The sequence below is a fragment of the Coenobita brevimanus genome, chromosome 14 (assembly GCF_032717465.1).
Source record: "Coenobita brevimanus isolate Jiangsu-jjx chromosome 14, ASM3271746v2, whole genome shotgun sequence".
Taxonomy (NCBI): domain Eukaryota; kingdom Metazoa; phylum Arthropoda; class Malacostraca; order Decapoda; family Coenobitidae; genus Coenobita; species Coenobita brevimanus.
In genome coordinates, this window is record NC_136967.1 from 34,272,228 (window position 1) to 34,286,733 (window position 14,506).

General features: G+C 51.0%; 1 protein-coding gene across 1 annotated transcript; it reads left to right on the forward strand.

The window, feature by feature from the left end:
• Nucleotides 1–2,679: 2,679 nt before the first annotated feature.
• Nucleotides 2,680–5,266, forward strand: LOC145390347 (uncharacterized). The gene is made up of 2 exons (XM_080265303.1): nucleotides 2,680–3,019; nucleotides 3,516–5,266. Exons 1-2 carry the CDS (start codon nucleotides 2,680–2,682, stop codon nucleotides 5,264–5,266), a joined length of 2,091 nt encoding a protein of 696 aa, XP_080121429.1.
• The last annotated feature ends 9,240 nt before the right edge of the window (nucleotides 5,267–14,506 follow it).

Below are 14,506 nucleotides of genomic sequence, written 5' to 3' on the forward strand. Positions count from 1 at the left end.
TGGTCCAGTGGCTAGTTTTTACTGTTTATTCACTGTCAGAGTCTGAGAGTAGGTGTTGCAGGTGGCCGAGGGGCACGTCGCTGGGACGTGGTGATGGACTACCCACTGCAGACGACTCTGAAGACAGGCACAAACTCACGTCCAGTGGCGACTCCACCATGGCTGATGTGCTGGGTTGTGGATCGGAGGTGGAAGGCCTGTCTTGGGAAAGCAGCAGTGTGGATCCAGGGCTGGGTATGGCGGGGGTCACGGGCCTGAAGGAACTGTCAATGGTTGATTGACGTAAGGAATGGTGATTCTGGCGAGTGATGATGTGCTGCCTGAAAGCGCTCACTTCCTCCACAAATCCCAAGGGCCCCATCTCCTTGTCATAGTCCGGGTGTTCTAGGTAGTCGAGAACAAACTCGACGTGCTCCCAGAGTGTGCCCAGCTTGAGGATGGCTGGAGTAGTGGTGTGCTGAGAGGAGTCCACATCATCATCGCTGTTCTCATCGGAATCTTCAAGCTGGGTACTTGTACCAGGAACCAAAGATGCGATCTCGATATCAGACATGATCTGATACCCAGGATCGCCCTCGTCGTCATCCAACCACTCACGCACTTCATCCACATCAACATCGTCGCTAGCTGCACGAAGACGTGCAGGGAAGTCATCCACGTCAAAACCTAGAAAGTCGTGCACTACATCGGCTCTGAGAAGCAGATGAGACCAACCATTTTCCAGAGTCTTTACAGTGACTTCCATCCATGCACTGGCCCAGTTGTAGATGGCTGACTTGATGTTGTACCGGTGAAGGTTTTCCAGTCTGCTGGCCTCACGTGTCCTGTCCCTCCCTGCGCTCGTCCTCGTCCTCGAGAACAACCATCACCTTGTCCAGGAACTTCCAATGGTACAGCCTCTTTGTTACCACGATCGCTCCTTGGTCCGTTGGTTGGATGAGAGCGGTCATATTAGGTGGCAAAAACATGCACCTAATGCAGCCATTCTCAGCCGCCAACTCCTTGTCGGATGGATGTGCAGGTGCATTGTCCAGAAGAAGGAGGGCCTTTACCTGGTCGCGCTGGATTCCCTGTGTGTTTGTCTAGTAATATGTATATATTATTTTATTATTTTATTTTTTTCGCTTGCTTGTCTGCAAGGCATGCAGGCGTCTCAGCCCTCACAGCCCCCTGGGCCATCTCTCCTCCCACGCCCTGCGACTCCAAAGCCGCGCCTCCCCACCTCCACCGAACGGCATAAGGGGAAACCCACCTCTACCACCTCAACCCCCATCACCTCCAGCAAGCCCCGTGCTCCCCTTGCCAAGTCCGGGCACCCTGCCATCACCGTTGCTGCCCCGACCCTCCCCAATGCCAAGGGGAAAGCCTCCACCATTTCTCGCCCATCAGTGGCTAAGAGGGAGAGACACCCCTCCAACTCTAGCTCCGACTCTGCCCTTGAAGATTCCCCCACCACTGCATCGGGGAGTGACTACCATCCTGCCTCTACCACGAGCAGCGACCTAGACCCCCCCCACGAACCCATCTCCTGTCAACTCCTCCACCTTTGCTCACTGCCCCATTAAATCTGCTCGCATTCACAAGCAGTTGGAAACTGCCACTGATTCAGCTCTGACTCCACTCCTAGTCCCTCCACCGATCAATCCTCTCCTTCTTCTGGCTCAACAGACAGCGATGGCTTCACCCTAGTTACCAAGAAGACAAAACGTAAGAGCTATGACGACAAGCAGGGAAATGCCCCTACCCCTGCAGCAAGTCACAAGACCCAACAACATTATCCCCCGGCTTCCCGCCCATCAGTAACCCTTGCAACATGCCCTCCACCCACCTTCCCATATCCAGTCTTCTGCATCTCAACCCAGCAGGGTTACAAGACCAGCTATGAGGCCGTAGCTGCCCTTGAGGTACGCCTAACTGGACTGAAATGCACCTATGATATGGGGATAGATGGGAACTCCATTCTCGTTCCCCTGGAGAAGGAAACCTACCTTCACAGACAGGCTGCTGACCAGGACGAGGTCTTTGCCTTCAAGATGACGGAGCTAGCCCCCGGCCAGAAAACCACCAAGGGCACTGTGATGGGCTTCCCTCATGGCTGGGACCCAGAACTCCTCCTAGGACACGAACTGGTGGAGGCAGCGGTCCACTGCCAAAAGGTGAGAAGCCAGGAAGAGACTCGACAAGTTGTGGTGCCTCTCTGCGGCCCTCTTGTGCCAAAGCTAAATACAGGCAGTTGGGACACCATCCATCTCCACCCCTTCATCCTAGAACCCCTGTGGTGCTTCAGGTGTCACCACTACGGACATCACAAGGCTTACTGCAAGCATCCTGTCGTGTGTGGAATGTGCAGCGGGAGCCTTGACACCAATGTCTTCCTCGACAAATTCAAGGCAGGGGAGACAGTCATTGCTCACTGCCCAAACTGCACTGGCAGGCACCAAGCCTGGCACCCAAAGTGCCCATCCAGGGTAGCTCTGGTATAATAGAGCTGCCATCACCAGGTCGAATGGGTGCAGGAACAACAACGCACCACCCCCAGGGACCTTCATCTAAGGAACCAAGAAGAAGCCAGAGGCCTAAACACCCTTCCTCCTTGTAATGGAAGAATTTCCCCCTCTTCCCGTTCACCAGCCTCACCCCTCCACCGTGGTCGCCCCCACCCTCCCCCCTCCTCTGACCATGGCTCGCACTCCTCCACTCTCGCCACCACACGACACCAGCCGCATCTCCAGCTCTCCCCAGATCATCTTCACATTGGAGGAACTCCGTCTGATGTGCCGAGATATTGCGCTTTGTGTGGCTCATTCCATAGGGGAAGCCCTGGGCTGGCAATTAGACACCAGGCTGCCTGTGAAGGAAGTAGATTCCATCGTGCAGATGGTGGTGGAAGACAAACTCCACCCCCCCCACAACATGCCACCCCACCAACAAAGCCTCAAGCAGTTATCTCTGCCACCTCCCTGCTTCCCACACCTCCATCTCTGCCTCACCTTTGCCCTCAGCCCACCGCCAAACCAGGGTTTATCCCCACCACAGCGAAGACCGAGGAGGAAAAGAGAGCCCTCCATTTTCCTCCGGAGGAAACCCCCCCAGAGGTGACCCCCAACCCCCGGCCAACGCCTAACTACACTGCCTGCCTCCGAGTCTTGCAGTGGAACTGCCTAAGTGCTTGGAGCAAACTCGCCCTCCTTCAAGAGGTTGCTGTCGGAGAGGATGTCCACGTACCTCCTGCAAGAGACACTCCTTCCCCGGGACTCCACTTTTAGACTCGGCAGTTTTAAGGGTTATTTTCTCCCCTAGATCCAGGATGAAACGCGGGGATGTGCCATACTCGTGAAAGATCACATCCCCTGCTCTGATTTCAGTCCTCCTATAAATCATGTGGAGAGGGTGCTGAGGTGCAGGGCGTAGTCCTGCAACTCGCCACCTCCTCCCTGAACATCTTCAACATATACTGTATAGGACGCATGACAACACTCTTGATCTGGGTGAGATCCTGACCCTTGCTGCTACAGAACCTACGCTCATAGGTGGGGACCTGAATGCCGACCACCCAATCCTCTCCTCGCCCCTACCAGCAAACGAAACAGGGCAACACCTAGCCATGACCCTTGAGGAAACTGCAGGTGTTTCCCTACTAAACAACCCCTCTGAACCTACCCATGTCAGAGGCGGCCGCCTGGATCTCTCACTTGTCACCTCGTCTCCTGTTAATGTGACTGTGTGGTCCCTGCATCCTTTCCTCACAAGCGACCACTTCGCCACAGTGATGGAACTGCAGGTGGGATCAATTCCACCCCCACCGCCACCACCACCCCGCTGGGACCTGTTCAGAGCCCGCTGGTCTGAGTACAAGAAGGCAACAGAGACCATAGTAGGAAACGCTTCTCCCCGTCTTTCCCTCAATGATCATGCAGAGCACGTTGCTCACGCCCTCAACCGTACTGCTGCAGACAGCATTCCCCTTTCTAAGCGTTGTACCTCTCTCATCAAAGACCATGGGTTCTATGATGAGAGAGTACGGGAGCTAAATCACAGACTCAATACGGCTCATGAGGCTTACCGGAGATGGCCCTCCTCCATCACTAGGAATCATCTTGCTGCAGTAGCACGTCATGTTTTACAAGAAAAACAATGCTCAAGGGACAAGTCCTGGATAGGATGGTGTCGATCTCTCGATTCACACTCCTCCCTGAAGGAGATGTGGACAAAAATCAAAAACATCTCAGGCAACAGGCCTTCCAAAACCCCTTCTCATTCTGATCCCACAAGTAAGGCCAATCGACTGGCAACCCACTTTGCCGAGAGGACCTCGTCTACCAACCTTCCCCAGGCAATCAGAGATAAACAGGCGCATCTCAGGTGCCCAAGGAGGGACTCAGTCGACGCTGCCTGCCTACTCTCTGACATCACTGACCACCTCTTCACCTACAAGGAACTAGACAAGGCCCTCCATGGCAAAAAAGACACCGGCCCAGGTGCCAACGGCCTGACCTACTCCCTCCTTGAGAGATCAGGTCAGAAAGGTAAAGCTAACATCCTCAGCCTTCTTAACCACTCGTGGGTAAAAGGACGCCTCCCTAGCTCGTGGAAGACAGCCATCATACACTCCATCCCCAAGACACGCGAGCCTGATGCCAAGCAACCCATATCATTCCTCAGTTGCTTGACACAGATAGCTGAAAGGTTGGTCCTTTCTCATCTTTCCCGGAAACTAGGCTTCCTGCACTTGCTGCTCTTTCCCTACCTCTCTGGCAGAAGCACCCAACAGTGCCTAGCCTCCTTTCTGGGAGAGCTAAGAAACAGCCGGGGAATGGCTGTCTTCCTCAATCTCTTGAAGGCATTTGAGCTAGCTGATCCCGATGCCATCCTTGCAGCGGTTGTCAACAAAGGAGTCTGCGGCAGGCTCCTCACCTGGATCTGCAACTTCTTCATTGATTGTGCTGCCAGAGTCTGCTTTCAGGGGCAGCTCTCTCCTTCTTACCCCTATATCAACGGCATCCTTCAAGGTAGTGAGCTCAGTCCTTTCCTCTTTAACATCCTTGTAGAAAACCTGCTGTCGATTGACTTCTGCAGGGGCATCTCCCTGCTCTGCTATGCTGATGATCTGGTGCTCGTTTTCTCCCGAAGGGACTGCTACAGTCATGCACTGACTGCTCTAACCCACCTCCATGACAGATGCTGCGACTGGGCCTCAAGATTAATCTTGAGAAGACCAAGTGCCTGCCCTTCGGCTTATGTTCCCCTGAACGTCCGCTCCACCTAATGGGGACACCAGTTCGAAATTGTTCACAACCATCAGTTCTTGGGGGTGTGTTGTGATAGTCACATGACATTCAGCATTAACGTCCGGTACCTACAGGGGTGAGCGGCCCCCAGAACCTCTGCGCTCAGAGCCCTCTCCTGTTGCAATCTGGGTGCCTATTATCATGTGCTTAGGACCTTCTACTCACACGCTTGTTTTTCGACTACAGTGCTATCTGTCTTTTAGGGCTTTCAGGTGTGCAGGTTCACTCCCTTGAGGTCCTACAAAACTCTGCACTACATGTGATGTTAGGACCTTCTCCATGGACGCGTATTGAGAACCTCAGAATGGAAAGTGGCTTCACCTCTCTCCAACGTAGAATATGGAGTCGATCGGCAGCAGTCACAAGACAGCTCTGCAAGCTCTGGCCACAACTGCCTGTCTCTGAGCTAATGCAATACACCCTTGCAAGGTTTCCCCATCCGCACCCAAGGAAGGACCGGGCACACCCCACTGCCAGCATAATCCACCGCCTTATCATCGCTAACACCCTTCAGAGAGGCTCTGACCTGCCTGATCCCACCTATATTCCTTCCCCTCCAAGACCGCCCCCTGCGATCCAGAGTCTTGCCCCTCCTGACGACAGCCCTGGAGCATCTCTGCCAGCCCTCCTATGTCAGGATGGCTGCAGAGAATAGCATCACTCTGGATCCCAGGGACAGCTGAGTACTATGCCAACGGGTCAGTCTCTGCTGAGGGAGCAGCAGGTGCTGCATTCTTCAGTGATCAGGGTTGTGTCGAGACTGCTCCAGGTCCACAATGTGAGGCGGAGCTCGTTGCCATCCAAGGCGTCCTCAGAAATGCGTTCTGTCCCCATTACAGATCCATAGTTATTCATTCAGATTCACTCTTGTCCCTGAATGGTATTCAAGCACGACACTTCACTGATAATGTAGGTCTGCTGATCTCTATCGCAGCAGTGGCTGACTCCATCACAAAAAATGAAGGCAAAATATTCCTCCACTGGATCCCCGGTCACGTGGGCATTGCTGGCAACAATGTTGCCGACGCCACGGCTCGCTCTGCCACTACACTTCCTAATATAACCTTGCCACTCAGGCCCAATCTCTCTCAAATCAAGCGACGAGCACACACTGCGACTGCCAGACTCAAGCATGCAGGTCATGAAGACCAAGTGGCAGAAGGCTCATGCTTTGCCACTTGGTATGCAAAGGCCTCTAATTATGAGCCCCTCGCTGCCCCTCGACACACCCCAACTCTCTTACAGTGTTATTACGCCACCCTAGGCTGGGATATCCATGCCTCACTCAGACTGCATGCAGGGACCCTGAACCATGCCCCCACTGCCACCAATGTGATGAGTGGCCCCTTTTACATTATCTCTTGGACTACCCCTCTACCGCTGCCTTTCTCTTCACCTTAAGAGCAAATCTCGTCAGACGAGTGTCCCATTTTGACGCTGCTGCTGAGATCGTTGCACTATCCCTCATCTCAGTCCTCCTCAACATTATCTCCACTTATCCACCACTTCGATAGTCACACACCCCCTCTAATCCATTAGCCTTTATTTTCCCTGACGGGCTTCATCTGCCCATGCCCATGCTATTTTAATAGATGGACGAATCTATACAAACAAGCCTAGAGTAGCCAGTTTCGTCTCAGTTCAGTTTGAGTTTAGTTCAGTTTCAGTTCAATGTCAGTGAAGATTATTTAGCTCTGGTATTTGTGAAAACAGTGAAGTGTAGTTGGGAAGCATTAACTGTAATTATGTGGAAAATAAAGATGGCAAACTTAAGAAGTCAGTGTTTATTTACCACGCCTGACCCGATTTTGTTGTTGCACACTGAAAGGATGACCATAAGAAGAACAACTCACTGGGCAACGTCCTTGCTGTGCTGAACTACTGCTGTTGGAGCCTGTGGTAGTGTGGGACGGGGATGTAACAATACTGTGTAACTTGTTTTCCAACACTGGGCTGAAACAGCATCCATAAGTTGGGCTGATTCCTGGCAGTAATGTTATATATACAGTAAATCCTCTTATTTCGACGCGTTTTACTTTGACACCTCATTTTTCGTGCAAGCAAAAAGTTTCTGAGCTGTCTCACAATTCGCGAATTTCCCTACATTTTGATACTCCCAGCCGGCAGCCGACGACGCATACTGATGCTCATTTGTTGGCAGCCATCTTGTGACCACCCTGCCCTCTGCCGATACAGCAGCGGTACTACATACCCAAACGCCATTGCTTGTTTTTGTGTTGTGCTCGCCTCTTGGCTCGTGGCTTCTCGACCCATACCTGGATGACCGCGCTTCAACATTTGCGATGGAGCATGCCAGTGAAGTACAGTGTGCGGAGCAACGAGGTGAGAGAGGTGTTGCAGGGCCATCGCAGCGGTCTAAGAAGAAGCGGGCATACAGGGTTTGCCAGAAATATCGGTGGTATTCAGCTGCCGACAAGGGAAGGATTTTGCAGCTCCTTCTGGAGGGGTTAACGGTCCCTAAAATCCGTCGCCTGACGGGGTCTCCTGAAAGCACTATAAGGAGCCTCAGAAAGAACATGGAAACTCTCAAAAAGCAGGTGAGTGCATGTCAAAGAATATTTACATTTCATTGTTTAATGATCCATTAATGATACAATCGTTCCCAGGTATTAAAGATTTTCTACATTCTTCACCACATTAATCCCAATTACACAATCGATTTTGTTCTCTACGTTCACATTAAAAATAGATAGTACTGTACTGTAATGAAAATCGTTAACGTTGGTTACTGTACTTATAAAGTTACTGTACATTATACCCTTAAGGATGTACTGTTCAAGTGTTGCCTCACAAAAAAATTAAACATCAAATTATTTCTTCTGTGTACAGTTGATTTTCGGGTGCTGTTATGCATGTGTGTTTGGTTACTGTACTTATAAAGTTACGCTACATTATACCCTTAAGGGTGTACTGTTTAAGTGTTGCCTCATAAAAAAATTAAACATCAAATTATTTCTTCTGTGTACTGTTGATTTTTGGGTGCTGTTATGCATGTGTGATTATGCCAATAATTGTCCAAAGGTTACGATCCGGACCAAGTTCTTCCCGTCCAACAAGACAGTGATTGTGGGTCGTCTGTGGCTCGACAACCAGAGCCGGGCGGGTGTGAGCAACTCTGCCGGGGCCATCAAGGATCAGGTACTAAGGGTATACACCGCAGTTTACAGAAAGAAGAATATAAACCCGCCACCCACGTTCAGAGCTTCGTCAGGGTGGCTCTTCAGGTTTAAGAAAAGGTGCGAGGTGAGGTGCATCCCTTATCACGGTGAGGCGGCCTCTGCTGATGTAGATGCGGCTCCTAGCTTTCCAGAGGAGGCACGCAAGATTGTTGAGGTGGGTGGGTATTCATGGCACCAGGTCTATATAATTGCGATGAGACTGGCATCTCCTGGAAGCAGTCGGCAAGATACACGTACCTGACGAAGGGACAGAGGCAGGCAGTCGGCACTACGATGAATAAAGAGCGGCTGAGCGTCTTACTCACTTGCAATGCTTCTGGCTTACACAAGCTGAAGCCACTAATTATCCACAAATTCCATAAACCTCGGCCCTACAGACTCTGCAACATGAAAAATCTCAGTGTTTACTTGGAGGTCACACCGTGAGGCTACATGGTCGAGAGTCCATCACACGAGTGGTTCGACCGGCATTTCGTCCCCGACGCACAGAAGCACTGCAGGAAATTGAATCTGGCATTTAAGATTGCCCTTTTTATGGATAATGCAAGAGCACATGCCAAATGTCTTGTCGACTGTCACCCTGACGTCCATGTTGTATTCTTACCACCCAACACAACTTCAAAACTCCAACCCCTAGACCAGGAGATCATCACCAACCTTAAGAACATGGTCTGCTCTAAGGTGCATGACAGACTCAGGAATGAGACAAGTGACAACACAATTCTGCTTCAGATTCAGGAAGAAGAGGAAGATTCTGACGGCGGTGACGACCCACAACGCACACCCACAGCAATGCCAGAGTCTCAGGACCTTCCCAGCAGTCCACAGGCTACACCAGCAGCAATGTCTCCAAGGCTGGAACAGTCACAAATTAGTCCAGAGGAGTCCAGACCGGGCCTGTCGTCAAGGCCAGACCAGTCTCCGAGCGCACCCACACCCCCACCACCACCTGCCGATTCTCGACCTGCCAAGACAATAAGTCAGCTCTGGAAGGAATTCATCATAAAAAATGCAGTGGATACCATGGTCGAAAGCTGGAACAAATTTACCCCGGACACTATAGCACACGGGTGGAAGAAACTTTTCCCTCACCTGACTGTGGAAGGTGAGTGGCAGAGGGAAGAAGACACACTGGCAGCCACTGTGGAAGCTATCAGAAACATACGTAGCAGAGGTGAAAGAAACGGCTGTAAGACAACACTTGACACACTACAGCCTAGACTCAGGTGTGGCAGACATAACAGAAGAGATGAACTCTAGTGAAGAGGAGAATGAAAGGCCACTGCAGAGGGCAAAATGAGCATGCAGAAAATGTCCCACACCCTGTCCACCGTGACCGACATGGCAACCACCTTCGATGCATACACCAGGACTATGCCTGAGGCTACCAACATCCTATCGACCGTGAGTGATCTGAAGTCTAAAATGATGGCCATCTACAACAGAAACATACAGGAGCAGAGACAAGCCCGGATCACACGATATTTTCACGAGAGACAGTATGTGGCTGGTATTCTGCAAGACTTGGACGTGCAAGCAGGGGTGGATGAAGGAGGAGAAGTGGAGAGAGAGGAAGTGGAGGTGTTGGATCCTGTGTTCAACTTCGAGGGCTTTGGCATAGGTGATGGGGCTTGCCCAGAGAGACCCATGTCACCTAGTAACTAGCCAAACTACTGTCAACGCACCTTCACCTGCCACTCAAGCCAGTCTTCACTTTATTTCTGGTAAGGATTTTTGGTGTTGCAGCTCTTTATAACAGCTTTAATATCATTTCAGGTACATGATTACTGTGTTCTGCTGTTTTACCACTAGTAAACACTCTTCATTAAATTTTGGGTAGGGCTGTTTGGTGTCATCGTACTTTACAAGTGCTTGTAGGCCCTTCGGGCCCCTTGCGCTTGCTCCTGCGGAGGGCTCTCACGCTGCTAGAATATATATTAGTTATAGCTACGGGCAAAAAATTCTATGGAGATCCTATGCCGGGCACCGGGAGTGTCGATTTTTGGTAAAAATGTGATCGCACATTAAATATAGTAAAAGTTTTTCAAGCGTGATGGGACCAAGTTTTTCCACATCAGCGAATTTTTTGCTATTTTTGTGCCAATTTTGGTGCGATTCGAATGTGTAGTTTGGGCTGCCCAAAATACACACACACAGACACACATGGCTAGTGCTATAGTATATTAGATGATAGGGTATGTACATGTCCCACCAGAACGCTCTTCTATTTTTCCCATTGATTCTTAACTTCACTTTTTGACGTTTCGTGTTTCACGCGGTTTTGGCAGATCATCCGCAGCGCGAAAAACGACGATTTACCGTATACATATATATATATATATATATATATATATATATATATATATATATATACTGGCGATTGACTGAAATAGCAGCCATGACAACAGAGGGCACCACAACACCCCCTGGAGGCAACAACGGAGGGATAGGTAGGGCGCGCATGACGTCCATGCGATACGGGCATATGTCCCATACGGCCGGCCGCCCCTATTACACGGAGTGCACCCGGTGCAAACACCTCAGTCCGGGTGCATTACCCTTCAGCCAATCCAACCCTCGCCAGGATCGGGGTGAAGCTAATAAACCAGCTCCAGACAGCACCCCAGCAACGGCCTGTAGCCATGCACAAGCAGCGGCCCATAGCTGTGCACCTGCAACGGCCTGTAGCCGTGCACCAGCAGTGGCAAGGCCGTCTTGATATACAGGCCCGGAGGAGAGTGATGACGTCACAGGCGGTGGCCACAAATTCTCTCTGCCTTTGCCTCTCTCTCTTGCGTACATATTTAATATTTGCTTACTTATGTATGGCTATTTTTATTTATTGATGATTACTAGTGTTAATACTAATATTAGTTATTATTATTTATTAATACTATGATAAACATTAAAAATTACATTGTTCCCGAATTTAAGGCTTAAAACATTGTAATGAATAGATGTGTTCAGATGTAAATTTTATAAGGTATTAGGATACCTGCCTGTGTAAAGATTATTTATCACAGTATAAACTGAAAATAACTGTTTTACTTGCACGGTAAAATAATACACACAAATCCGGGTTGGCAACAACGTCGGTGGCCTACCTTTTGTCCACCTGGATTTTGAATAAAGCCCACTTGAATAAACCCAATATTATGTCCACTTTACCGTTTTTAATGCATCTGTTAACATAAAATCTTTATGAATTCCCGGGGAATTTGAAAAATAAGGTATAAATAACCTACACACAGGTAAGAAACTGAATTGCTGAAGAAAGCAGAAACAGTACACCAAAGGAAGAAAATATAGACACTATATGTATATACATAATCAAACAATATTGTATAGGTTAAACTTTTGACTGCCATTGCATTGCTTCGCATATCTAATGTGCCCTTTCCCTTAGGCTAGGTATAGGTAAATATAGCTATATAATTATATAATTATATAAGCATATTGCTATATAACTATATTCCAATCATCGGTAATGTTTTTTTCTCTCCTCTCCTTGTTAGGTAAGGTCAGATTGTAATGCTAGGTGTTTTAGGCTCGGCTTCCCGTCCCGTAAGCACCAAGTGTATAGCGGGGCTCTCTTTCGAGACCGGGGCTTAGACAAATAAGAGAGAGGCAGGACACAAAAACTCCAGGCAAACCTTACACGTGTATTGCTTAGTTAGACAGGGGAATAAGCAGACGTTACAGACACAAGTACTGTATACTGGGCGATTATAAACTCTTACATCTACTGTAGATATGGTTAGTAGTATCTCGCAGGATATTGTTTTGGAGTCACAGTGAATAGCACTTAAGGCAGTGCGTTCTCAGTTAGGGAAGTCCAGGGTTTCTATACGTGTGGAGTTGTTAAAGTTATTTCGCACTGGGGAGGGTGGTGTAAGGCACTGGGGTCTGATTTTGATTATGGTAGTACGAGATAATTTCTGATGGCAGCGTATTTACTTCATTACCCTCCACTCGTATTCTGCTTTTGACTAATTATTATCACTTTTTCTACCACCTTGATCTTGTCACTGTATTTTTCTGTACACTGTTCACTGTATCTATTATTCTCTCCAACACTGGGTATTGTCACTGATTTCTGCGACAAGGTCAATTCACTGTTCTGCCTAGGCACTGTTTGATCACTGACATTGCACAGTTAGGGTCACTCTGGTCTGCGTCTGGCGCCAGGGGCGCGGGCGGAGGGGCGGCACAGCTCCGCTACTGATGAGGCTGGGCACCACCAGGGGCCTCCGTACTCAGATGGCATGGGATCACACGCAGTGGAGACCGTTCTCGTCCAGGGCTGTGGGTGGTGAAAGGTCCAGCTCCCTCAGGGCTGGGGACAGGAGTGTAGCCCTCAGGACTGGGGCTGAACAATTGCCTGAAACGGTCGTTCAGGCTTCTGATGGAGGATGAGGATCTCCACTGTCGAGATGTGGGGAGTTCCCACCCGGGAGTTCTGGGGGCGGTCTGGGGTTCCCGAGAGCTGCAGTCCCCCGGGCTTGGCAGCGCTGGCAGGTAGGGGCTGCGGCACCTGTCTGCGTCAGGGTCCGTCAGGTGGGTCTCCTCCAGAGCCAGTTGTAGGAAGCAGAGGCCGGGTGAGACCGAGGGCCTCTCCAATACTCCTCTACGCTCGAGACTCCTTCTGTGTCAGGGGTCGGGGAACAGGCGTCAGCTACAGGCGGCAGAGTGGCTACAGGCCGTCTCCTGCCGTAGGGCCTGGCTACTGGCTGTGGCTTCCTAAGGGTGTGGCTACAGGCCGGTGCCAAGGCCCAGCTACTGGCCGTGGCCTGAGAGAGTGGGTGACTGCCAGCAAACCCAGGGGCACCTTCGGAGCAGCTACAGGCCGTCTGATGAAGGCGGGAGCGGCTACAGGCCGTCTCCTCGTTACCCTCAGAGCAGCTACAGGTCATCTCCTTCAGGGGGGGGTGAGTGACTACAGGTCGTCTCAGGGGAAACATCTTCGGAATGGCTACAGGTCGTCTGATGAAGGCAGGAGTGGCTACAGGCCTTCTCCTTCTGGAGGGGTGTTGAGCGGCTACAGGTCGTCTCAGGGGGAACACCTTTGGAGCGGCTACAGGCCATCTCCTCGTTACCCTCAGAGCGGCTACAGGCCATCTCCTCGTTACCCTCAGAGCGGCTACAGGCCATCTCCTTCAGGAGGGGTGAGTGGCTACAGGCCGTCTCAGGGAAAACACCTTCGGAGCGGCTACAGGCCATCTCCTTCAGGAGGGGTGAGTGGCTACAGGCCGTCTCAGGGGAAACACCTTCGGAGCGGCTACAGGCCGTCTTCTTCTGGAGGGGTGTTGAGCGGCTACAGGCCATCTCAGGGGGAACACCTTTGGATCAGCTACAGGCCGTCTGACGAAGGCGGGAGCGGCTACAGGCCGTCTCCTTCAGGAGGGGTGAGCGGCTACAGGCTGTCTCAGGTGGAACACCTTGGGAGCGGTTACAGGCCATCTGACAAAGGCGGGAGCAGCTACAGGCTATCTCCTGCAGGAGGGGGTTTAAGCGGCTACAGGCCATTTCAGGGAGAACATCTTCGGAGCAGCTACAGGCCATCTTCTGACGAAGGCAGGAGCGGCTACAGGCCGTCTCCTTAGCGAGGGTCGAGCAGCTACAGGCCATCTTAAGGAAGACGCCTTCAGAATGCCTACAGGCCATCTCCTGACGAAGGCAGGAGCGGCTACAGACCGTCTCCTTAGAACCCACAGAGCGGCTACAGGCCGTCTCCTTAAAGAGGGGTGAGCGGCTACAGGCTGTCTCTGAGGTGCTGGCAGGAGCTGGATAGGCAGCTCCACCCCTTACCTGGTTGGTGAAGGCTTACCTGGAAGGTTGTGTGGTATTCCTGCTATGGTGACGGCGGGTGGGCTCTGGGTCATAGGGGCGCGCGGCCCAAGCTGACTTAGGCTGTTGTCGCACCAAGTCCTGGTGCACTGCTGCTGCTCCTCTGTGAGCTCCTTGTGGGGGAGTCTGGATGTTCACGGGGGCACTATACTGCATTTTACCACTGTCTGC

What these genes read in the sequence shown, in the direction of transcription:
- LOC145390347 (XM_080265303.1), top strand. Translation starts at nt 2,680, where the DNA reads ATGGCTCGCACTCCTCCACTCTCGCCACCACACGACACCAGCCGCATC. An exon ending in CAGCCCACCGCCAAACCAGG is followed by an intron (nt 3,020 to 3,515) that starts GTTTATCCCCAC and finishes TTGCTGCTACAG; the next exon opens with AACCTACGCTCATAGGTGGG.